We start from the raw sequence: 27,268 nt of genomic DNA, 5'->3' as shown, positions 1-27,268 counted from the left end.
ACCACTCCATGTACTGGCCTACATAGTTCTGCAGCAAAAACTCCATCTGCAGGACCTGACTGGGGAGGAGAGGACCCTGCGACTTTGCTGGAATAGAACACAACGTAAAGCAGGTACGCCGCACCCATATGCTATGGAGATCCCGTTGGGCATGCTGACGGCGCTGCCGCATGGTGGGGACTGGACCCCACTGGCGGCCTGGGAACAGTTAGGTATCCAGATGATGGGGGATCTGTACTTGAACGGGGAACTAGTGCCCTTCCCAGCACTGCAAGAAATGTATGAGCTCCCGGAAGGGGACTTTTTGCTTTATGCGGCGGTCATGACCGCGATTCAAAAGCACTGGAGAACAGGGAGAATGGAACCGGTGTTAACCCTTGCTTGCCAATATACTGTGATGGCGGCGGGAACTGTTAAGGCAGTGACATGCCTCCAATCTTAAGGCGAAATGGGAGGAGAGTATAGGCCGTCCGATACCAGATACCACATGGGAACAAATTCTCAAAAGAGCGTGGAAGGGTACTAGAAATGCATGGCTACAACAAATCCAGTATTTTATATTGCACAGGGCCCATTTAACACCAAGGAAGATCCGGAAGTATTTCCGGGTCCAGAACGCGGCCTGCCCGAGATGTCGAGAGGAGGATGTTGAGCTGGAACACATGTTATGGTTCTGCCCACAGATGGAAGGTTATTGGGAAGGAGTGGGGGAAATTTTGAACGCAGTCACTGACAGACGATTAGAATATGACATGGCCACCTGCCTGCTTCACTCACACAGCCAAGACCAAGGTAACCAGCAAGTTCATTGACCTAGGGCTTATGCTGGCTAAGCGCAAAATCACCTGGCATTGGACAGCTAAGGAGGGACCATCGAGTGGGCGCTGGAAAAGGGAATTCTGGAAGTGGGCGAGCTGCGAAAGTGTGGTGAGGCTCAGACAGGCTACCCGCTCAGGTAATGAAGAAGCGCTGGAGATAGGTAGGTCATGGGAGACCCTAGTTCAAACCTTGAAGGATCATCAATTGATAGAGGGGGAGGAATGAGTGCTCCACATCCATGTGGTTAATACATACGACACGTAGCTTTGCTAGCCCTTCAGAAACACCGTAGAGATGGGTTTTGAGATTCTGCAATTGCCCACATCGCCCTTGTTGTAAGGGGGGAGGGGATTGAGGGGGGGGGAACGGGCAATATTATGGGAAAATCACTGATGTTAAAGGTATGCTGCGATGAGGCGTCTCACTGTTAATAGGATGATTGCATTAGCCCACTGTGGTACGCTGTTCGTGGAATGAGGAGTGGAAATGGGATAACAGGATCAGTGATACTGGGAAGCTGGGTTACAGATGATTCAATCCTAGTTCCAAAGATTTGTTTTAATTTGTATGTTGGGGAAATGGGAGGAAAAGAAAAGCAGATGCAAGATCACTTTGTTGTCCGCTCATGGCTATATTTATTTGGCAGGCACGTGTACCCTGCTTTCCTGATTAATGCCGCCCGACCTCCGGGTTGGGGGCTAACTGGCCGTGTGAGGTGATCTCAAATGCCATATACATAACGCATATTGGTTGTAGTGATGTTGACCGGAATAAGTGTATATTGTATAAATCTGCAATAAAAACATATTTAAAAAAAAAAAATCAAGGGGAATACATCAAGGGTGTGTCATTGCTCCACTTTTATTTTCATTATATATAAATGGATTCGATTAAACCCTTCAGAATATCTACACAGATGCCCCGAAAATAGGTGCGAGACCGACCCCTCTGCTCCTGTATGCAGACAATGTCGTCCTAATCTCGAGAACTGCAAATGGACTGCAAAAGCTGATTAAAGCATTTGGTTCATACATGGAGCAGAGGTTCTTAAAATTAAACCTCATCAAAACCTTTGTGATGACATGTGGTAAAGGCAGGGTCTAGAAAAAGACCAATTATGTCAGGAAACATAAGCTAACTGAAGTTCAGAATTTCTCTTACTTGGGTGTTCTATTCACCTCTAATTGCAATTGGTCCCCCATCTAGACCAGACTAGAATCAAATTAATTAGAACTATAAAGGCGGTTTTTAGGTCGAGGGACCTATAAGCTGCGCAAAGCGCAGCTTCCGGTCAGGAGATCTTATGTTTTGGAGTAGGGCAGTTTAAACCCGCCTCTCTGCTCCGTTCGCTTCCATTGGCTGGCTTGCTAAATGGAGGCCAGCCATTGGAAGAGAAGGGAGTCACTCCAAACAAGCCCATGTCTCTTTCGGATTTGGGAGCGTAGGTTTTGCTGTTCTTTAGCTCGTGACGTCGTCCGTCACTTAGGACAGCAAAACACGCCCCGAATCTGAAAAGTTCCAGAAGCTTGAGGCCGCCATTTTGCTGCTGGTAAGGTTGAGGTAGGCTGCTCTCGCTCTCGTTCCCGCCGTCTTTTTTCCCGCCCCCTCCCGCTGTCCGTGTCTTTGTTCCCCTCCCGCTGAGGAGATCGTCTCGCTGTCCTCCCCGCCGTGTCTTTTTCCCGCCCCCCTCCCGGCACTCAATGGAGCTCTTGAACAAGAGTCTGAGCTGCTGATAGTCTGGTTTCTGCAGCCCGCCCGCACAGGATCTCAGCGTCGGGGAGGGGGGGCGCTAGACTGGAATGTGGGTAGCAGCTGGTATCCGGCGCTCTGTCAACATACATTACCCCCTGCCTACCTCCTCCACCGCTAGCTCAGCTCTCCCTCGTCTCCGGGCTCCCATGCAGCGCCCTCAGTGTCTTATGCGGTCCACAGACAGCACTAAGCCTGTAATACTGTCTTCAGCAGGCGTGAAGTCAGAACCTGAGCCTGAGACCATTGCGGACGGGAGCGCTGCCGGTGGGCCATGTCCTGCTGATTTGGGAGCTGGGTTAGCCGGCTCACATGCACGCCATTACAGACGTCTGGTACCGGAGCCAGCTTACAGGGGGCATTTCGCAAATCTTACTTCCTCACCTAATGTACAGAGCTGAGGCGCTATGGGGAGCTGTGTAGCGTCTTTTTTTTATTCGCATTAAATGACACACCCACACAGGGCTAGTCTAGGGATTTACGGAGACCTGTAAGGTTTGCACCCCCTCGGCAGACGAGTGCACATTAGCAAAGCATCTCTCGCTCACGTGCATTTCTTGGCAAGACTGAAGGCAAGTGCGAAACCTTTGTTATTTAACAAACACGCCCCTTTTTCCCCCCAAACTGGTTTGCTACTTAAATGCCCCCAAACTAGCATTTGGCAGCTCTTCTTGACACGACGCCACACCTGGACAGCAGCGACGCTCAAAGCTCCACCGCCTTTGCTTTACACACAGTAAGTTTACAATGTTTACTTGTGATCTCAGCGCAGGCTTCACCCCGCTGCAGCATTCGAGGGTCGGGGGGGACTGGGGGCCGTGTTTGTTTTTATTAATAATGTATCAGCTTAGGGGCCAAAAAAACAATATGGGGATGAAGGGCCTAAGGGAATTTATAGACCAAACAGAGACACATTCCCTAACTGAATGCAAAGAAACACAAAGGTGTCAAAGGGTCTAAGAAGTCTATGTGTGGTTCATTGAACTAACACAAATCGGTGTCAACTCATCTACTAGTTGTAGAAAAGCATTGATGGATATCTGTGATCCCTAGCAGGATACCCATCAGTCACCACTCGGAACCGCCCTTCATCATTTGGGATTCCTGTTAACCACAAAATAGGTACACTACTGGTTCAGATGGAAGGTCAGATGGTATAACCTCTTAGGAACCTAGTAGTGGCCGAAGGTGGTAGAGTGTCACAACTACCCATCAATAGAAAATGAGGGTGACTGATTTGCATGGCCGAAGTGAAAAAGTGTGAATAGTGGGTGAAAAATAAAATTGGGTGAGGGAGCAGAAATAAGACTAACTTTATTCTGTTCTATGCTCGTTCCACCAATCAGCTTAGGGGCCCCCTCTCAGCCCCCCCCGGCCCTTGAGCTTACACCGCGCTATTGTGCCAGCCATACTGCCCGGCCAGACCTCTGCCACCCAGGCCCCCTCCGGAGCCATCCCCGGCCTCATCACCCGGCACTCGTACTTGTCACCCCCAGGCCCACCCCCCCGGGCCCTGCCCCGTCACCCGACACTCCTTCTTGTCACCCCCAGGCCCCCCCGGGCCCTGCCCCGTCACCCGGCACTCATTCTTGTCACCCCCAGGCCCTCCGGGCCCTGCCCCATCCTCCGGCGCTCCTTCTTGTCACCCCCAGGCCCCCCCCGGGCGCTACCCCATCCCCCGGCGCTCCACAGTTTTAGGGTCAGAGTCCTTTGCTGCAAAGGCTCTTACGCTGCACCCTGTTTGAACATGGATGTAGGAAGTTCTGAAGAGTACTGAAGACCAAATTGTTCTGCTCTGTGTAGGAATCATCAATCGTAAACTAATTGACGTATTTTTTTTCCCCGCCACCTGCTCATTCTCCAATTTTCCTCTGTGTTTGACCCTTAGTCCTCTGAAATACGACCTTGGCAGCCGGAGTGCCATACTAAAGAACATATTATTAAATAAACCAAATAAATATTAGACAAGGGTTTATGTTCTGGTTTTCGAAATTTGTGTAGTCAATCCAGGTGAAGAAGAGTTGCACTTGAAGACTGAGTTGTTGAAATTCTTTCACATGTTGGAGGCTCCTCATACGAACTTTGGATATGTTCTTTTGGTCAGCACCAGCCCATAGGCAGCCTAGGAATGGTATGGGCCAGTAGGAACGTATAAGAGGTGTGTTCGATCACGCCCTATCCCCTCAATGTTTCTTAAGATGGGTTCTGTGAGTAAAGGAAGTGATTGCTTTGGGAATAGTTATATTATGTATTTTCTGTGTCACTTACAATCTGTGTTTTTATAGTGAATTTCCTGATTTTACTTCAAGCGGAATTGTTGTTGTTTGTGGTAATTTAGATTAAATGTGTAAGTATGTTTTCAGGAATTTGAAGCCATAAATTACTACTTAAGTGGTAAAAAGAAGAACATTTCGAGTCACAATAATAAAGTTAATGAGTTGTAAGCACTTTAGTATTAATTCAGACAGGGAAGTTCCTGGTACCTTATTCCAGTGCTGGGTTCTGATAAGGCCCATAAATAAACTGAGTAACGTAGTCTGCCTATGTAATAATCTTCTGAGGAGCGCATTTCCGGTTGCTAGTGACACATTAAAGCAGTGTCCCCGTGCCATTTGGACACAGAAGAAGGAAGCAGCCGCAGGATCAATATGTGGGCAGAGTGCCAGCCTTGTGAACTGCATAGTTCTGAGTCAATAAAGAGCTGCGTCAGCTCTCATCTTTCTGAGGGCGATTCAACAAGTATCATAGTGTAAAAGTCTCCCATTCAAGGACCTAGCTATAATTCAGTTTTTGATGCTCACACGGTAGATATGTTTTATAGTTATTAATATTTGAAAAGCCAAAAACATGGCATGTTTTTAAATAAAGCTGCAGTGATTCTTTCTGATGGGCAAATATGTAGAGGACGAAACTGCATAACCATATAGAAATTGGTGTTTATATAGATCTTTGATTGATTGATTGATTGTGTGGGTGTGGGTGGCTCTATGTGAATGACTATGTGTGGGTGCAAATGCAATAGGTCTTGCATTTGCGAGCAATTAAGCTATTGTTTTCTTGCCTTCTGCCCCCTGATTGCACTTGTTTTTCTTGCCTTCGCTCCCCTGATTGCACTCGTTTTTCTTGCCTTCTGCCCCCTGATTGCAATAGTTTTTCTTGTTCTGTAGGTGGCTCTATGTGTGGGTGGCTCTGTCTGTGTGAGGGTGGCTCTGTTTAGGTGGCTCTGTGTGTGTGGGTGGCTCTATGTGAATGACTCTGTGTGGGTGGCTCTGTATGAGTGTGTGTGTGTGGCTCTGTGTGGGTGTAAATGCAATAGGTCATGCATATGCGAGCGATTAAGCTATTGGCATTGTAAATGACAATGCCATTTATTTAACGATTGAGCTAGTGGCAGTGTAAATGACAATGCCATTTATTTATGATTTTAAAAAAAATAAAGGTCATGAGCAATGTCAATAGCTCTACCTTTAGTAATGCCGAGACCATTGCATTGTAAATGCTTGTTAGATTTTGCAATAAGATAGGCAGTAAACCCATTCGGGATATGTTAAAAGTATACGGTAGCAAATGTTTACCTGTAGCTACCTACGGTTCCTTAGTATGGGGTAATGCCAATTGTAATGGACTGCAAACCTGTGAGAACTACTTCCTATGCTGGCTGCCTCAAGATCTACATCAACAGTTATCCTGCACAAAGAATTAGATGCATTATATGTCACTGATCTAATCCAAGGAAGAGCGCTTTGTGCTTGGCATAACATCTGGTGCAAAAAAGGTTTAAAACTTACTAGGGATGTTATCACGTACTGTCTAGCTCTAGACAATACAAATAAGATACCTTGGCTAGCGTATATGGACAGCCTACTAAAGAGCATTAACAGAGACTTATGGGTATAAAAAACACAGCCATACTACAATTTAGTAAGAATGATGTGAAGAATCTGTATTTGGAGAGAGTAAGCCAAGTAAGAGCCGGGAGAGAGGACGGAAGAGTTATTTGGTAAAAGTTACAAACACGCAGGATAGATTTTATTTGACGGGAATGCAACTGGGTAGAGTCCATGAATTGGTGCCTTTCCCTAAACTGATTAAATGACAAAAAATAGAACATACATGCCCTTGTAAGGGAAAAGCCAACCAAACAATGATGCATTTTATATTGTTTTGTAAGTTTTACCAAGATATTAGAAAAAAATCTTACGTCCAATTTTTATCTTACAGAAACTATTTTTCTATAAGGATGCAATGAAATGTATATGTACTCTTGAAAATGAACTAATCTGTAGTGCTATTGTTGGTTTTATAACTCGGGCCATACAAAGAAGGAAATCCTTAAATGTTTTAGACCAACTGGTGTATGAAACTGAATGAAGACTGGCTCTGGGTATAATGTACCACATGATTACGTGGGATTACTTAATGATGTGGTCTGATGAAGTTCTTAACCAAAGATCATCGTATATTTTTATAAATGTGTGTATCATTTTTAAACTGTGTGTACTTTTATGAATCCAACAAAGATTCGAATGAAGTTTTTGTTGAATTGAATTAAATTGAACTAAGATGCTGCCCAATATTTTGGCATCTCTGTCGCAGATCGATTAGCTGCCGTAGTTTATTGTAGGGAGAATTTTGGCCTGTGCTACCTAAAGGAGAGGACTTTGTGTGGGTCCCGTCAGTTTTTATGTGAGGTTTTTCAGTGTCATTGTTAATGTCAGCCCTTTCCTTCTAATGTGCAAGGAGTTTTTTTACCTACTTGACATGAACATTGCTAGTTTTCCCGCACATCACGTGGTGGGCCAATGGGATGAAAACATGTCTGAAGGTCCACTTGAATTAGGATGGAGCTTCTCATGTTCACACTCTGATAGCTTTCTTGCAACTCGGCACCCGCCAAAGGTTTCTGACAGCAGATTCAGCTGTGCTCTCTCACTGAAAAACCTAGCAGTCCATCCACCTTTATGATTCATGCCAGTAGGAGCCCCTAAGCTTGATTTCTTGGGCATCAGTCTGAATCGGAGGCCAGATACATTGTGTTAATAAGGATCTAATCTCTACAAAAATGGCCCCCAATCACGCTGCCACTGCCACATTTATTTTCCCATGCTCTGGCACCAGGTGATGTGCAATATGCATTCCCCTTTTATCAAAAGAGGCTCACCGGAAAGCAGGAAGTAAGCGCCATCTTGTGTCAGAGCTATGGGAGCAGGAACGTGCAATTAAACTGCCAAGTTCATGCATTGTTAGTCCATCAACTCGTTCACATCTCAGCAGCCCATATTATATCTCGGGGATGTCTATTGGCAGCATAGGAAGTGTTGATTGTTTTCCTCTGCAGGAAATACATTAGGTATGGTTCTTCCAGGCAGGTGTTAGATGCTCCTTCAGTGACGCAATTGAAACTGTGTGCTCCAAAGCACGGATGCATTGAAACCTCTGTTTAAAGACACAGGCACCATAATCCCTCCAGTAAAGTGTAAGGTAGGTCTGGAAATGTGTGCTTTCTATTGAAAACATAAAAAGATAAACTGCCTGCTGCTGGATTTGCTGCGGCACACCCTGACCCCCAGTGGTGGCTGCATGGATCAGGGGTGGGGGCCTAGGGGGCAGGGGGCTAATACAATTTTTTTTAACTTACCTCCTTGCCAGTGCGTCTCTTCTTGTCGCCCCTCCTGTCCTCTCTCTGCTCCAGCCGGAAGCAGGAAGCACCCAGTCTCCCATGAGCCGATCACAACGCTGCAGCGTTGTGATTGGTCTGAGCACTGTTGTTCGGCGCTCAGCCAGGTACTGGGAGCCTGGGCATCTCTCCACCCAGGTTGTAATGCAGCCTGCGAGGAGGACATGCAAAGTGCACATGACAGCTTGGCCGGCCTGAGACGGCTGACCAAACTGTCATGTGCTATGTTATGTTAATACATTTCTAAAGTGCACAAATACCTGTGGGTGTCTTGGCACTGATTTGGCATAGTGGCACAGAAAGAAGAAGAGGAAGATTAGATATTAAAAAGCCATGTTTTGAGCAGTTTTCCGAAAATCAACAAGGTGGGAGCACTGATAGCAGTGCATACCACTCTTGTGGGTGCCTATTATCCCCCCCCCCCCCCCGCATCACCCCCCAAGACTCCAAGACACAAAATAAAACGATATTAATCCACAGTTTTTTATCATTATATTTTATTTTTCTTTGGGCTTCTAGAAGGGGAGGCGAGCTTCTTCGTCACAGCTGAGGAGCCGCCGCTGATTGTTGCACCCTTTTATGTACTTTTATTAAGACAACATGATACAAGTAAAATCAACTATCTGAAGAAGCTTTAAAGAACCTTCGATCTGTGAACAAACTTACATAAGAAATCAACAGGAACATTTGGTTGGAACAGAAAATGCTGTGTGTTGGCTAAAGAGCCCTATTAGGAATTTAACGAAACAGGTGGGAGATTGTTGTTTTACAAACCAACCATACTGGGGAGGAATGCTGCATGTACTGCTAAGATAACCCCCACCTCAAAACATTTAGAATTTAGTGAAGCAATAATTTATTGTCTATTATAAATTACTGTATCCTGAAGCCATTTCCAGTTTCCTATGTTTCTCAGAATTATAATTTGTCAATTGTTTCAATCGTTTTAAAATCCACTACTACATGCACTATCATCTATGAACTCCAACACATTTTATAACCCCACAGGGAAGTACAAAAAGAGAATCCACTTGCAATGGTTGGGTTTTGACTTAATGGCCACCTCAGACCTTGTCTGTCTGTTTCCCTTTAAAACAACACAATAAGGGGGCCTTGGCAGAGAGAAGCGAATCAGGGAATCAGGCGTTAATGTGTATTTGGAGAGGTCCTTGCAGATTTGCTGGGTGTAAGGACCAGGAAATAGAGGTGAGTGAGAATGGATATCACTAGCTTAAGGAACTTGTTGATGCCTGTTATATATTGCAACCTGATTAATTGAGGCATTTCTTCAGCACCATTTCCTTAAATTTCTGTAATTACAAAGTAATAAGACAAGATTCGATTTGTAGTGCTTGAAGTGTTTCCCGTGCACATAAGATATTACATTGAAAACGATCTCCAAACTAGTTTTTGTTACCGCCCCAGCCTATGTCCCATCTGCTGCCATAATGACAAACATCACAGGCGCTTTGCCGTTCATGAATTAAACAATGGACAACAGTGAAAACATTATGCAGGACTGCAATTCCCAGCTTCCTTTGGGAACCACCATGCCCTTGAACACAGCACGCTCCGTATTACCTGCAACTCTATTTAAAAACAGCTCTGAACGAGACTTGGTAACATTCACGGCGCAAGGGTAACAAAGTAGGTCAGACCACTGGATGACGTCTCTTGATAAAGTAAGTCTCGGAGGCATTCTAATTGGGACAGTCTTGGACGGGAGGACAGACTCAGGACTGCAATGTTAAATGGAATCCTTATTCCATTCTTTTCTTTTTCCCTTAGTGTATGACTACAGGGATAGCCCGCCCCTGTTGCTTTATGGAGCCTAACTAGTACACACTATATTTAGGGCACAAGACAGACCTCTATGCGGCACTTGTCTGTGCATTGTTTGTCACTTGTGTGTGCACTGTTTGTCACGTTATTTTCCTTATTGTGTGTCCATTTTAAATGGTTTTATATGTTGTCTAAAAGCAATGTGGTGATCTGCAAGCGTAAAAGTGGGGTGATTTCATGTGTGTGCATGTCTTGATGCACACACAAGCATGATATGCCAAAGCATGGTGTGAAATTTTGAACACAATTGGCAAAAGAAGAGCCCTACGAAGTTGGAAACCATATCTCTTGTTCCTAAATTATAAACTACAGAGAGGAAAAAGACCACAATGGTCTGTATTTTTACGTGCATGCTTCATATTGTATATTTGTCCTATTGAAGCCACCTATTCCTGTTGCTTTGTTACTACAGGCAACTCTTTATGGCGGTTTCATCGCCTCTTCTTTATCTTCCTCAGCTGTTATGACCAGCGCCAGGATACCAGTTGGTGACAGTACACTTTATAAGGTCAAAATTAAATGATTAAATAAATAAATATTTAAAATGTGTTAGTCTTTGGTAATGCCAAACCACAGTTAGTTTCTTTGCTGTGGCTCAGGTAGATTTTCCACTCAAGCGGCAGCTTTCTCACCTCGTACTGTTGTGACCACAAGCAACCGCCCGCGTTGGGAAAATCTCACTGAGTGCCCACCTACTGACTTCAAATTGCACTAGGGGATGCCAATTCTCGCTCGTCAACTTACCATTGACAATCCACTCATGAAAAGTAACTCTGCCGTGCAGCGGATGGCGGAATTTGTCCGAAACTCTGTGTTACATGCATGATACAGAGTGACCAAAACTTTGCCAACTCCGACAGCAAAGGAGAATTTATCGCCCACCCCTAATTGGCATACGAGGATCGCTGTCAAAGTTATCTGTTCCTTTATCGCCTTTTTAAATCTCACTATCAAGATTGAAAAATAACCATTAACAACAAAGACATACCACCAAAAGACTGATCGTAACAGACTTTTAAGGTATGACAGTCATTACCCTAAAGCTCTGAAACAGAACTTACCATACAGTCAGTTCCTATGGTTTCACAGGATTGCAGCAATCTGAATGACCACGACAACCAAGCAGCTGGATGATCCAACAAACTCATGTCTGGTAGCATGTTATAAAAGTATCTAATGCTAGTGTGCTCTTACCTGAGTATATCACCACATCACTGGTGATGGTACTATAGGTCTGACAGTGGAGGCATCCTTTATAGAATGCACAGGCTGTCGCCCACTGTAGTGTCATGCTTCATCATAGGGCCATGCTCCTCGCCTGGCGGGCACTGCACATATCTAATATCATGTCCCATTCACGGTCTGCCCATGGGTTCCCCTGTCTGCTTCCCACTTTGAGTGGAGGGACGTTAGAGGTTGTGTTGTGTGGATGAGTAACGCCTCCGCCACCAGTGTACTATGTGGGTCCAGTTACCCATGACATGTAAGTATTGCAACAGGAGGTGCCTCTCTGGTTCAGTGGTGATGTCGTCCCATGCTGCAGTGAGTGATGTTGTGATGGAATTATGTAGTAAAAATTGTCCTGTTGGTAAGTATTCTCTGCCAGGTTCCCGAGGGGTATCAAGGCGCCTTTGGCATAAAGATCACCCTGGAACATGGCCATATTTGACAGTGCGTTATTCCCATAGAGATACAGAAAAGCAACTTTTTGTCTAAAATGTGAACAGTTTCTGTATCACTTCTTGAGTAATTACCATAGGAATGCTTTGTGCTCTAAACCTAACCTTTCACAGAAAGAACAGTCGGTTTTCACAGATTCTCCCTGGCCAAAAACGGCACGTTACCCTTGCAGAGGTAGCCTTGCACCCAAAATATAGCGCTGGAGCACTGTTTAGGGTGATGGTGCATATTCCAGACCTTGCCTTAACAAGCCTTCCTGAAACCAATCTTCTCTAATCCCAGGGAGCATTTACTTCATATGTAAGAAATATGGCATTTTTGTTTATCAGTCAATATTATAGCTTGAAACAGCAGTATTGCAGACGTTTCCACCCGCAGCACTGCAGACACTTGAGACAAATCCTAGTGAGCAGAGTTTTATTCAGAGAGCCACGGGATCAACAGGGCTTCTGCAGCCTTCACGGCGCAGCAATCCCTAGGGCCGTGACTCTGAGGCCCAGCGAAGTTGGAGGCCCAACTCACCTGATAATGGCTGTTGTTTGGAGAGGGTTGGGGGGGGGGGTGGCATTTTCCTTGCTTCTATTAGGGCACTCTGCCAATCTGTCAGCAATTTTAGACAGTGCCAGTGCTTAATTTGAACCAGTGGATTCCGGTCGGGCCACCTGCACTCATCTTTTGGGGACCAGCACTTATTTTTATTGCCTCAGACAAATACCGAGAGACAGAGTAAGAGAGCGAAAATACACACAGCACAAAGACGGAGAAAAGAAGGACGGAAAACCATCACAAAAGACGGAAAGCTGAAACCTGCTGGAGTGAGTTAAATGGCAGGGGACAGATTAACAGGAAAGTGACGCATCTGTAGAGATGCGTCACTTTCCCTGCGCCACCCTGAGAAACCCTTGTGCCACTATGGTGCAATGATTCACAGATGTGTCAGAAATTCTGACACATCTGTTGGCGCAAAAGTCACGCAATGCTGGAGTCGTGTTGCATGCACAACGCAACTCCAGCAATGTATGTGGAGGCCTATCCTACTGTGCTGCATCACTCCTTTCGCCGGCTCCAAGCAGGCATAAGGAATATAACTTTACCTTTGTGAATTGGGCCCAAACTGAATGACTTAAACTGCTATTTCCCTGATTAGAGGATGTGGTGTGAATACTTTCTGCAATAGAAGCCATCTATCACAAACAGTATGGAGAATGAAAATACGGTGGTTCTCTTGCAATGGATTTTGGGTTTCTTGAGTGGGTGCGTAGAGTGAGGCTTTGGAGCTTGTCCTGGATTGAAGTGTCTGGATGGTTCCTCAGGTGGTGATGGCTTTTGGAGTAACTCGGAGTGACCGGTGATGACTTAGGCTTACTGAGTCAAAGGATGCTGTGTAAAACTCGGCCCGGGCTATAACTCTTTTAGAGACATTCACCTGCCCTCTATGTGAGAATTTGCAACTTATAACAAATTACTCTGTGCTTTATTTGTAGTAGCATAAGGGCCAATTAGACGTTGGTGCACAGATTACCAAGGCTGTGTAGTCTTGAAGCCACCTCTTCAGTTTACTACGAGACACTCCCTGTCCCTTTATCTTACTCGGACATGCTCCTGCGTTCTCCCTTTCTGACAGTATTCCCATTTTTCTCTTTCTACATATTTTCGCTTTGTTTGATTTCCGTCTTTTGCTCTCGGTCAATGTTTGTTGCAGGAAAATAAATGCTGGTCCTCAAAAATAAGTGCCTGTGCCCCCCACTAGCAACCACCGGCTCAAATAAGGCACTGCCTTTACTCAGCAGTTATTTATGAGTTTGACAGCTGCAGCTATTCCAATTATCATTGATGCATCACTAAAGTCTAGGTCAAATGGACTCCCATCCTACAAACTGCCCTCAGAAGAATTTTGCTGGCCTGGTGAAATTCATGTTTGTTGGTTCTTTTTTGCCACACCACTCAGTGAAGGGGAATGTGGGTTAACTATCTGGGCCATGGTGCTTAACACATTGAGGTTTCGGTTTCACTGCCTTCCACTGTACAAAACATGATTTACGTAAACTTTGCATGGTGGAATATATGAAGCAACATAAAAGTTTTTTGTTGTGCTTTTTAATTTTTAACATTATGTCGCCTCTTTAAACAGTAAATTGTGCTTGATCTCTCGCCATGTCTCAGAATGTTGGTATACTGTATTGTCTTTAGTATGCTGATGTAGAATGATAAGCAATGAAAAAAGGCTTTATCTGGGATTGTACATTGTGAATTGAAAATGTGCTCAGATAGTATGGATTGTGGGCACTGAAGTTTTCTTTGGTGAATTCATGGCAGACATACTTATATTTTTTTTTTCAGGAAATGTTAAAGGACGAAGTTCGTACACTAACGTACAGAAATGCCATGTACCACAATAAGCATGTTTTTAAGGATAAGGTTGTTCTGGATGTTGGCAGTGGTACTGGAATACTTTCAATGTTTGCTGCGAAGGCGGGTGCCAAGAAGGTGTATGGGGTAAGACGTTCTGAATATAGTTTGCTCTGCAAAAAGACAGTTCTTTTGTGATTGGGATATTTTACAGACAAAATCGCTTAATTGAAAACATTGGGCCTGATTTATATGCTGGCAGGGAGGGAACTCTGTTGCAAAGGCGACAGACTTCCCTCTCCGCCAACCTAATGATCTGTTAAATTTGAATCATAATGTGACGATGGTGGAAAATACTCTGTTTCCGCCTTGGTCAAACTCCTCTGACAGCCCGATGGAGTAAGGGTCATCGGAGATTTGGCTATTTGTCCATGCACCTCATTGAAATGGGTAGACATAGGGCCATTTTTCAATCCCCATCACCTCCACGAAAAACAGGTGTTAAGGGGAAGTGAAAAGTGCTCAATGCCCCCCTTTCCAAGTCAGGCAGTGTTTTTTTCATTTTCAAAAAGAAAATCCTGCTTTGAGATTTTCTTTTTGAAAAAACTAATGTGTAAGTTTGTTATGCAGAGTCATCTGTCAAACTTACGACATATTGGCAGGAACCTCCACAATGGTGGTTCATGTTAATCTGAAAATGGGCCAGCAGCTATTTCAAAATATGGTGGTCCGCACCTCCATAATTTACTCTGTCGCTCTGGCGGAGAAATGGGCTGTGCACCAAAATATATATATGGGCCCATATTTGTGTCCTGCTTCAATTCAGGTTGCTGTTTACTGTCATCAGTGGCGGCTCGCACAGGTAACACTGTGGGGTGGTGAGGTGGCGGCAGGGGAGGGGTGGGTGGGGGTACTGGAGTGTGACATACAACGGGGAAGTAAAGAGTTAAGAAATAAATTAATAAAAGCACTTACTTTGCTCACAAAGCATTCCCGAGTCGGCGATGCTGCGAGCGCGAAGTAAGTGCTTTTATTTATTTATTTATTTACTCTCCACTTCCCCATCGTATGTCACATTCCACTATCCTCCCACCAATCCCCGCCCTGCTGCCTCACATCGTTACATGTGCGAGCTGCCACTGACTGTCATTATGATCACAATTTAACATGTTTAAGCAGTAATAATAATAATAATTTGCTGGGCTCAGAATCCATTTATTTTTGGCTTGAATGTGTGCTTTACATTATTATTTGCAGTGGGCTGTCTAAAAGGAAGCATTCTTAGCATTGTAAGTGTATTTTTCATGAATACCCTGCTGCAGCATTTATTACACCAAAGCCTGTGGGAGTGTGATCGAAGCAATGAATTGCTGACTGTTTGACTGGTCAACCTGCAAGTGCAAGTATTTCATTGATGTAGGTAGAAAGGAAGTTTTGCCTTCAAATAAATCCATAAGTTCAGTGTCTATCCAAGGGTCAGAGGTCCTTAACTATGAAACATTCTTTACCAGGATTTATTATATAGCGTGGTAATGCTTGCAATGAATTGTAAACACTGCCTATTTAATGCTTGCATTAAATTGTAGCCACTGCCATGAAAGCATACAAGAAATTTCACCAAATTATTACATATGACTTCTTTCCTTTCAGATAGCAGGACAATGAAACATTTTAGAACATTTTATATCAAAAACAAGAAAAGTGTTGACCATTTCTTCATTAGAGTACACTTAATTGGGTCCTTATAAATGAGCGTAAAAAATCTCTACTGCTATTTTGTTCACATAAACAACTCTCAATTAAATTTACAGTTGATGCAACTTTCGTTGGTAGAGCATTCTAATAACCTGGGGCAGAGGTCTTCAAACATTTGTAGGTTGAGCCCCCCCAGCTGAATTTTTTTTTAATGCCGGGTCCCCCCACCACCTGACAGAAATTTCTGGAATCTGGTACACTACATATTCGACCGCCACCCGCATATCATAAATAATCTTCAACACAATAACAGTGTTTAGTAAAATGCAGGTTTGTGAGTGAGTGTGGTTAAATGACTGAGGCTTACTACACAGCCCAAAACACAATTTTCCAAGATAAAATGTGCGCAAATTGTTTTTACTAGGATGCATCGTTTTACACATGACATAGATTAATGTTGGTGGTGTTATAATCAATGTGACGGGTATGCCTGTTTTTCCCCACAGAGATGGTTAATCTGTGGATGGATTTTCGCTACAGCCATCCCCATCCAGTCTTGAACGGTACTTAGTCTTTAAGACCGCAAGTGCTGAGAGAACCCAATTTCAACATAAATAGGACGACCTGATAGGCAAAAGAGTTTTGATAGCAGTTGTGCTGCTTGTACAGATTCCGTGAGGATGAGGCACTCTTGCTTTACTTCCTGAAAATAAAATCTATTTGCTCTCTTGTGTTGTTCTTTTGTCTGGTAACAAGTGGCTGCCTAAGAGTGAATTGGTGATTCCCATTTGGATATGAGTTTTTGTAATAATGTAAAAATGAAAATCTCTTTGAACAGGAGAAGGGTCTGTGCTCCAGGGTTTTTTTGTCTATAATTGGGCACCCAGAGTTTGTTTCTCCCTTGCTCTGTTCCTACGGACCTTGCTGAAACCCCCGAGATGTTTCTTTACACTACTGCAGTATGGGCACGTCATGCCCCATTGCAAATTTATTTAAATTACCTTTCTCTGCATTGGTGTGCCAAGGTTTCAAAATGCTATGTGTGGCATTTTCATAATTTCAGCGTAATTGTGAGTAACATTTCAATGACTACTAGGAGTGACACTTTCTCACGAGCAAAATCAAGCAGTGAAGGTGAGGGAAACATAAATATATGGAATTGCAAACATTTCAGCAAAGTGACTGTGCCAGTAAAAGCACATTTTCCTAGCATACCAAGTCAGTGTAACAGTAGATCATGATTGACACTCTCTTCCTGAACCGGGCAATGGAGGTCTGACCTATGTCACCGTAGCACAGTGAGTAACTGAATGTGTTGTAATGTGACACACTTTAGAACTGGCACCCACTGACTGTAGGCTGGAGCCTGATCACGCGCTGCATAAAAATAATTTGCTAATTAACACACTCACACATTGGGTGGCAAGTGCACCGCACAATGCACTGGCTGAATAAATCGAATTACTATATTTAGGCCTTAACAAGAAACATTTCAATATTTCCTGCCAAGTGACTCGGTGTGACCAACTCTACCCAGCTCATTTTCATTAACTGCATGATGCATTCTGGGAGCTGCAGTGCAGACCGGGTCCGGATTAGTTGGTCCAATTTAAGACAACACATTGCTGATTTGTAAAAGAAAAGTCCATGGCAGGCACGCATGTGAAATGGAGGAAGGGCGGAGGTCTGGAGAGAAACAGGCCTTTCTAAATACATTTGATTTAAATAACCTGCTGAACACAAGAGCGCTAGAGTTTGCTGGTAACTTTACTAGGGTGTGCAGACATTCGCTTCAAGCTTCCCTCCCCTCTCCCACATCCATTTTACTTGATGCATCCAATTACATCGAGGAAAAAAATAACGTGTACAGAAACAGAACAATATTGCAGTTTCTGTTCACCATACCTTGCAAAACCGGGGTACCAAGAAGACATTTGCTAGCCTCCCAGATAAGAAACACTCCTCTGTTCCTGACAGGGCTTGCTGATACCCCAAGGGAGGTTTCCTTAAAATACAAAAGAATGAGCACGTCTGCCCCAGTGCAAGATAGTTTAAACTAACAGCGTGGGCCTTGAATTACCCTCTCTTCCCTCCCCCCACCCACCATCTTCCCGGACTTAGAAAACATCAACAGGATGTTAGCATCGAAAGAATATTTGCACGAACGCTGCAAATAAACTGTTGGTTTAACTTTCAATCTTAGGACAGCACTTTCGAGCTGACTTGGGACATTTGAAAACAAAGGTGAGATTTTCAAGTGGGGCCCCACAGTTTGAAGAAGTCTGACCTAGGGGGTGTCCTGACACTGTGGTGGACAGCTGTCAAAAAAAGCAAATGATCTGAAAAAGACCTGTTTTTTTAACTCAAAGAAAGATAGGGGCTGTTTCATAAAGGTAACTTATACTTTTATGTACGTTAACTCTTTTTCTATATTCACAAACTACAATTTAATAGTAACTGCACAATCGGGGCGGAGAAGTCCACACATAAAAAGATAGTCCTGTCCTATTTCTTAAGGGTTACATCGAATTTTATTGATTTTTAACCAGGTAACATAACAAGTCACCTACATCCATAGGCCTGCGAGGAAATAAAGAGATCATGGGTTACAGAATGAGAAGTATCCGCAGTCATAAAGTTGCTAATAAATTGTAGTTTGTGAATACCAAAAAAGAATAAATTTACACAAAAGTGGAAGTTTACCTTTGGGAATCGGGCCCTCAATCAGTGCGAATCTATGCATTATTTACTTGGGGAAAAGTTCCCACCAAATTTTTAATCTAATATCTTTCTACCTCAAAACACAGTTGCAGTGAGAAAACCTGAGCTTATCACTGGGGTCCATATGGCAATTAGGGCACATTTTCCCTGTTTGTGCAACCTTTAAGAAGGAGCACAAGGTGCAAACAGAGAAAGTCCGCCCTTTCATGATGCATGCTGTGCCCTTAGAGCAGCTGCCAATTTTCGCTGCCTTGGAGGCAGCTCATTCAGTGAAATACCGAGCAGCTCTTTCAAAGCTGCTCCTTGTTCTCTGTGCAGGCAGCAATTTGCTTGCACTTAAAAAAGAGGAGTGAGATCGCCTAGCAGGCAGGTACAATGAGGGACTGCACCTCCCTGCCAGGGGATGCCTGGGGTCCACCAGATCACCTTACCCCCTCCAGAGGTCCGCCCTCTGGGGCACCCATACAGTGTTCCACCTTTTTGGGGCAGACTTTGTGACGCACTTTCAGCGGGCCTCCCAAGGGCATGTTTGCCTCTGTGCCCATGTCTGTAATATAGTGTGGGCGCAGAGGCAAAGTAATTCCCTCATTTGTGTGGGGTCACACTCCCATGCAGATGAGGGAATGCACTCTGAAGATAGCACTTGTGCTAGATGTGCACCAGTGCTATCAGTATTACAGAAGAGGCCACACAAGCATCTACAGCCCCTTCTGTAATACCAGTGTGCCCCCTGGGAGCAAAACGCCAGCACAAAATCCTGTTGTGCCCCAGGGACACTATGTGTAATACCGCCTCTGGTAGCAATGACTCAAAGCAGGAGGCTTACCACAGAGAAGTGAATTTTAAACATTTAAGCAGCACCAAACCAACATCAAATTGAAGAAACAAGCTAACAGAATTCCCAAACTAATTGAAGAAAAGACTTTTGTAAAAACAAAAATGGCTCCAGTGGTCACAGTGGTGGTTGACTTCTCAATTTAGGGTAAGGCAACCATCATTCTTTTTTCCTAACATTTGAGGCATGGCAGAACCAGACAGAAAAGTTTACTGTGGCGCTAAAGTCAAGGGAGAGCATTTCCTGTCTCCCAGGGCAGTTAGGTTACAGTTTTAGTGAAATAAATAACACCTTTGAAGGTTTGTTTCACTAAAACAAAAAAGTATGCCTTGCAAAGCCAAGAAGGAGTAAAAAATGCTCAGCATACTTATGGTCTTCGGTGCTAGGGAATTCTCTAAAAGCAATGAGAAAGAAACAGAGAGGTGGGGATATGTTAACATGGTGGGCAGCCCTTTGATAGGGGTATGGAGGCCAGGGTCTCTGCTGACATGGAGGGCTGGTGGGCTTCCTACTATGCTCCAAATAACCCTATCAGTCTCTGCAAGGAATTGGAGTATTAGTTGAGGGAGCTTGAACTGATCTCAAATAATAACAAATACAATCCTTGTCAGAGTGAATTGCCAAAGTCAGTATATCAACTTGTGCTCTCCGCCCTGGTAGCTATGGCACAGAGCATCCAGGCTTAACTTAGAAAAAATTCGTAAAGTATTCATGTAGTATTCAAACAGTAATGAAGTGAAAACACAATACAAGGAAAACCTCAAACCCATTTTGAAAACTAGAGAATATTTTAATGATTAAAATAGAACAAACAACAACATTTCTATAAGTAGAACTGGAGACATGAATTTTTAAACTCTATAGTGCCAAAAGTACAAAGTGTCAACCTCAGGTATATGGTCTTGCTAGACCATCTAAAAGTCAAAAGTTAAGGACAAGTGCAATGGATGGCCGGTTGAATATAGAGACCTGGTTTGTTCCAGTGGAAAGTTACCTTCGGGCTTCAGAAATTTTATGAAGGTAAAAAGTGTTCTGTGGTAGGGGGCGTGGCTAGCGGCCAAGCAAGATGGCTGCAGTCTATTGGAGCTCCGAGGGTGAGGCCGACTCCTCCGTAAATCCGCACATTAATCCGTACATTTAACTGTACCTAGGGCCCAAAATTGTGTTGCAGAGGTGGAGCGGAGCTGATCGACCCAAGGCTGGGGTCTCCCCAAGGTCGGCATCGTGAGGTATCGATGGATGCAGGTTGCGGCCTACATGCACGTTTGCTGCCGGGAACTAAATTTTGACGCCGGCCCCGCGCGTCTGTTGTGCGGCCGGTTGGATGGTGAGGCGGAGAGGCGGCACGCATCAGAGGTAGGAGTGCGAGCAGGCAGGGGCAGTGGCAGCATTGGCGGCTGCCTCTTGACCTGGTGTGCGGCGGCAAGGGAGCTCTCCCCCGGACGTCGGAGGCGGCGGCCAGGATTGGGCCTCCGGGCCTGTCGGACGACAAGAAAAGGAGCTGGCACCGGAGAGCCATGTCGGCACTGCGCTGGGGGTGGAGCGGCAAAACCGAAGACGGGGCAGGAGCACACGCGTTGCACCCGCGGGGTTGAATGGAGTAGGCCACATAATTAAGCCGGCCGGTCGAAAGGAGCTACTGTGAAAGGCACTAACCTGCAGCTCAAGGAGCTATATCTGGAGGAAGTGAGGGGCAAACAGTTCAATGGCACAGCGATGGGCGGCTGGATCGAGGGTCGCCTGAAGAGCGTCTCCAATAAACACAGCCTCAGTCAGGGGGTGTCGAAGGGCAGAATTGCTACGGACTACAATACACAACGACGCATGTGCGACACAGACGCACTCAGGGGCACGCGAGATAGTAGAGGACTGGTACTAAAGATAACATACAGTAGCCCCCAGGATATTATAAGAGTGACGCTGGGAGAGAGTACCCTGGTTCACGGAGCTGTGGAACGAACATAGAACCCCCAGTGGAGACCTGCTGACTGCCCCTTCTAAGAAAAACCACATCAGTCTAGCAGAAGTTCAGCAGCGGCAGGAAGAGTCTGCGAAGCGGATAATGAGCGGCAAGGGGTCCCGTGTGAACCAGCAGGGCAAACTGGATGTTTGTCTACACTAAGGACTTTCCCCCCTTTCCGGAACGCAAAGGGACAGGGCCCAAATGCGCGGAGGAAGACGGTGGCCCCAAAGTGACACTAGAGGATGTAATGGTGGCCCTACACCAGGTACAGACCACGGTCGCACAATCTCAACGGATGTCACGTTTCTACGAGCGGATTTCCAAAAAATGTCAGCAAGAGTAACTGAGGTGAAACATGTAACGACGTCTCTTGCTAAAGACACTACGCTACTGATCAAGAAAGTGACGCTATTGGAGGCCTACAACAAGTGTATGGCGGCAAAGCTGGATGAACAAGGACGCTCCCACCAAAATAATGTTCGAATTACGGAGCTTCTGGAGAATGAAGGGGGGCACACTATGGACCTCTATGTTGAAGAACTCATAAAGGGCCGACTGCAACCTAAAGGACTATCCACCTTTTTTTCTGTGGAAAAGGCACACAAGGTACCTGGTGGCAGGCCGAGACCTGGAGCCCCCTGAGGCCGGTGCTGGCCCGCATATTCAACTTTCGGGACAGAGATGCTATTCTTCAGACGGCACGGGTAGTACCGCCTATCAGAGTACAATACTCTGTGATCTCTTTCTTTCCGGACTATACTGCGTCTGTCGCTGCATGCCGCAGAAGTTTTTTCGAGGTTAAAATGGCGCTGGGGGCCCGTGAACTACGGTATTCCATGCTCTTTCCAGCAAAACCCTGTGTGGTGGCAGACGGCAAAACCTGTTGTTTTCAAATGCCGGAATAGGCACACAACTGGCTTGAAGGATGGCGATCGGCGGAGGGGTCCGGACGAGCTCAAAGGAGACGACGAAGATTGGGGATAGGAGGTGATTCTGATGAAAATTGAACAAGGAGAGGAGGAGTCGGAACAACTGAATCTGGACTCCGGAGAGTGACATCCTCAGGGAGTGCCCGCCTTCAAATAAGGGGAGTGTACCCAGATATATGTTATGGCCCACCTTGATCTTATGACTACAATAGAAATGTTGATGGCTAAGGATTCTGAGGCAGGGGGAAGGAATGGTCTTTCTCGGACCTTCCGCTCCTGTACATGCAAGTAAAGTTTCGGGGATTGGGCTCTAAGCACTCTGCTGAGTTGGGGTGGCGGGCACTTTTGGGTCCGCAAGGCAGGGAGGCAGGGAGGGCAGTTGGGGGTAGGGACTGTTTCTAAGTTCTTGGTATACTGGACATGTTATTGTTGTGTATGAAGATGGTTATGCAGACAGGGAAACACTCACGTTCAATTATGGGACAAGTCACTAGCATTAATAGGTCTGTTAGACATAGCGATGGGAGACGAAACGCAGGTTGACTCAGCAAGGCGTTCCAGCACCATGGTACCATCCCTCTCTGTGCTCAAGTGGAATGTACGTGGCCTGGGTGATAAAATAAAGCGTGGCCTGGTTCTGCAGTGTATTAAAAGGGGAGGCCCGGAAGTGGTACTTTTGCAAGAGACACATCTCACAGGCACGTTCAGCAAAGCAATGGACAGGTGGGGATACAAAATGGTGGTACATTCCGAATTTACATCTAGCTCCAGGGGGGTTGGAATATTAGTGAAGAAGCAGTTCCCCTTGATAATAAAAGAAGTTAAATCTGAAGGGTCGGGGAGATTCACTGTCATAATTACACAGTGAGAGGGAAGGCCCTTAAGAATAGAATTGGTTTACATCCCCCCAGCATTGCACGCAGTGGCCTTCCCGGATCAAAGTGTGTTTGTACTTGGGTTGCCAGTGGGGAGCTACTTGTTGGTGGAGACTTTAACGCAGTCTCGAACAACTCTATGGACAGATTCCCTCTGAGGGCAGGTGCCTCCGGAGTATCACGCCTTGGGAGTTTCATAGACGCAATGGGTCTTATAGATGTATGGAGAAGATACCACCCCACGGAACGTCCATTCACATATCACTCCGGTGTCCATAATAGTCTCACAAGAATAGGCTACTTCCTGGGTTCGCTGGGTAGCCTTCAAAATGTAGACAATATGGAAATTAGACCACAGGGTATCTATGATCATTCCCCACTGCTGCTCAGATACACCCACCACCATCAGAAGTAGCGCCGGATCTATCCGATACGCCCTGGTTATCTACAAATTCCCAAGATCAGAAGGGCACTCCAGAGGGCGACGAGCCATTACTTTCAAGACAATGCGGGGTCTGTTGCTTCCTCCACCACTCTCTGGGAAGCATTTAAGACAGTCATCAGGGGACAGGCCATAGCTTCCATCACAGCACACAAACAGGAGGGACAGCTGGAACTGCAGAATCTATAGTCCGAATTGAATATTGCAGAAGCACAGCACATTAGAGACCCAACCCCTGACACAGCCCACAACTTGCGCCTCACTCAGAGGCGCCATAGAGAACTCCTAACGGAATTGACCAGACAACAGCTGGCGGACACACAACACAAAATATATGAAATTGGCGACAAGGCAGGGAAGTTACTGGCATGGCTAGATAAATGGGAGAAAAATGATAGATGGATGGCGCAGCTCAGCACAGAGGGAGAAAAACCTTCAACGGACCCACACACAATAGCAAACACACTAGCATGACACTTTCAGACAGTATACTCTTCAGACTTGGCAATGTCAGCAGAGGAGGCACTGACTTATATACAGGACCTCGCCATGGCCAAATTAACCCCTGAAGAAGCCCAGGAGTTGGAGGCCGACCTCACGACAGATGAGTTGCAAGCAGCCATTAGGGCGTTGCGATCGGGCAAAGCGGTAGGACCAAATGGCATACCAGTCGAACTCTATAAGAGGACGGCTGATTCCATTGCCCCTCACCTGTTGAATATGTTCACTGACAGTTTGAAGGTGGGAGAGCCATAGTGGCGATTTTAAAACCTGGGAAACCTGTGGATAACTGTTCCTCATGTCGACCTATTTCCCTCATAAACACAGATGCTAAAATCCTTGCAAAGCTGCTGGCCACTCGACTCACACCGCACATGTCAAAGCTCATACACCCAGACCAGTCGGGGTTAATACCAGGCAGGAACACGGCGCTCAACCTGAGGAGATTACATGGTGTGCTTGCACGCGCCGTGTATGTACCGGAACTGGCGGTAGTGTTCTCACTGGACGCACATATGGCATTTGACATGGTCCACTGGCCCTTTCTCTTCGCAGTGCTACATCATCTGGGGTTCGGTCCCGAATTCTGTTCATGGGTTCAACTGTTGTATACTAACCCAATGGTGCATGTTACTGCCAATGGCCACATCTCTGGTGACTTTCTCTTAGCGAGATTCATGCGCCATGGCTGCCCATTGTCGCCGCTACTTTTTGCTCTGGTATTAGAGCCACTGGCGGCATGGATACACTGGGAATACATGATACGAGGCCTCAAATGAACAGATAGCTGGGAAGATCGAGTCTCCCTATACGCCGACGATATCTTGTTATATTTGGCCTCACCGAGGCGCTCCATAGTAAGTCTTCTAGATATCTGTACGCCTTATGGTAAGGTGTCAGGGTACACCCTCAACTGGTCCAAATCTATAATGTACGTGCTACACGGCCCATTGCCACATCTTTCTGACAATTGCCCGGTTAAGATTGCGGAAAGTACGTTCAAGTACTTGGGTGTTTACATCACAGCCGACTCAGGAGAATTCTATAATAAGAATCTGCAGCCACCGCTAGATCATCTCAAAAGAGACATACGTCACTGGGGAACATTGCCGCTGACCTTACTGGGAAAGGCAACACTTTTTAAAATGATGGCCCTACCCCGGTTCTTATATATTTTAGAAAATACACCTCCCCAGTTATGCCACCTTACTTTAAAGCTATTGCGGCACAGGTCTCTAATCTGCTGTGGGGTAATAAACCAGCACGTATTGCGCAAGCCAAGCTGGTGCGCGGATGTTACGATGGTGGAAAAGCGGGCCCTGACATACAACTTTATTATTGGGCAGCGCAACTGAAAGTGATTAATCAATGGGTACATCTCCCACAATCGGACCCGGCATTTAAGGCAGACAGAGCACAATTAGGCGTGAGAGATATGTTTGCTCCCCTCTATGACAAGAAATTGTCACTGGCACTGTTTGGACCATTGCGTCATACAACTGGTTTATGGCATACGGCCCAGGCCAAATTAGGATGGCGGGGAGTAATATCCCAGCTCACTCCACTGTGGGACACGAAACGGCTAGGAAAACTTAGTCATAGTAAAGGATTTGATCGATGGGATGATATTGGGATATCAACGGTCGGAGATATGTGGCAAGGAGGGGAAATAGTCTCCTTTGACCATATACAGCAGCAATACAAATTGGCCCCCCGAAATTGTTCAGGTACACGCAGATACAACATGCCCTGATGACAGCACTGCCGCCTGGTTCAGAAGTTCCAGAGTCATCCCCTATGGAAGATAGATTGTTAACTGATTACATGACAAAGAGGGCGACCTCTCTAACCTACCGTAAACTAGTGATTAACCTGCCTGACCCGACAGGACCCCTGAGGGATAAATGGTCCCAAGATGTCTATGAGATTGATGATTCAGAGTGGCAGGAAGCATTGGCATCCCCAAGGGAGGTGGGAATACCTCACGCCTCAGGCTAGTGCAGTTACGCATCCTACACCGTTCATACTACACTAGACACACTTTGCACAAGATAGGGAGGGCAGAACATCCCTTCTGACTGCAAGGCTGCGGAGAAGAAGGAACCTTTTATCACACCATATGGGAATGTCCTAGAATAGCGGAATATTGGACACAAGTGTTGAGAACTATGTCACAATCGGAGGGGGTCTCGCTTCTACTTGAGCCCGGGCGTTGCTTGTTAAACATATGGGAGCTGAATGACCTTACACGTTCTGGGCAAAGTTGGGTAACGCTGGGCATGATGGTTGCCAAGAGGAATATAGCACAAAAATGGGGGTGGGGGGTTGAGGTGCCTACTCTAGCAGCGTGGGATAAAGATATGGATGCAGCCATGATAGCTGAAAGGGCAGTATTCAGTAGGAGGGGGTGCCCTAAAAAGTGGAGTAAAATCTGGGGGGCGTGGAATAAATACAGAGGTGATATTTGTGATCCACCACCGGACCGCGATGAGAGTGATTCGGATTCGGAGGGAGTCTGATGACCCAGGAATGAGTAAGGGGAGTTGGGTCTCGAATGTTGTAGAACTGCATAATTGTGACTTTTTGATACTTGAAGGTGTTTATGATAATGATGTGATGTGCTATACTGCTTTTTTATGCTCAAGACTGTTTTCCTGTTTCGCTGGAATGGAAATGAATACAAAGGTTTTTTTTTAAAACGTTCAGTGGTACTGGGCAGCAAGTAGGATCGATCAAAGGCGTCAACGACAATGGGGAGCTACTGTGCAAGTTCTTAAGTAAATTGGAGGCTGCTCAGCATCGGGCCAGGTATAGCCATCAACAAAGTTTGTGAGCATTGCTCGAATGCTGCTCGGTGTCGAGTCTGGTGAAGCAGTTGACCGGGTGCTGCTTAGCCTCTAGTCAAGTGAAGCTGTCAATCGGGTGTTGCTCAGCATCGGGAAAACAGTCAATGAAGGGAGTGTGCTTTGATGCTCGGCATCAAGTCTGGTGAAAATTTCAGTTAGGCAGGGAGGAGTACATAGGGGTCAGGATTCACTCTCACAGAGACCAGCAGGGGGGACCAGGTGGGATCCAGGTGGGACTGGTCAACTGCAAAGAAGGAAAAGACCCTGTAAGTTGGCTGTGCCCTAAAAACAGGTGGCAAGAGGACTGACTCCTGTAGTCACTTCTGAGGTCCTGGGTTCAAGACA

The 27,268-nt window shown here is 45.7% G+C and overlaps 1 protein-coding gene across 1 annotated transcript in view; it reads left to right on the top strand.

The window, feature by feature from the left end:
* Window positions 1-27,268, top strand: part of PRMT8 (protein arginine methyltransferase 8) — a 793,591-nt gene that overhangs the window by 434,747 nt on the left and 331,576 nt on the right. The window contains exon 3 of the mRNA XM_086921504.1: window positions 14,108-14,263. Coding sequence (XP_086777630.1) covers window positions 14,108-14,263 — 156 coding nt within the window. The remainder of the gene's footprint in view (window positions 1-14,107; window positions 14,264-27,268) is intronic.

This window comes from Lissotriton vulgaris, chromosome 1_1 (assembly GCF_964263255.1).
Source record: "Lissotriton vulgaris chromosome 1_1, aLisVul1.2, whole genome shotgun sequence".
Classification (NCBI taxonomy): Eukaryota; Metazoa; Chordata; class Amphibia; order Caudata; family Salamandridae; genus Lissotriton; species Lissotriton vulgaris.
The sequence above is the reverse complement of the archived record's forward strand: the minus strand, read 5'-3'. Positions and strand labels throughout refer to the sequence as shown.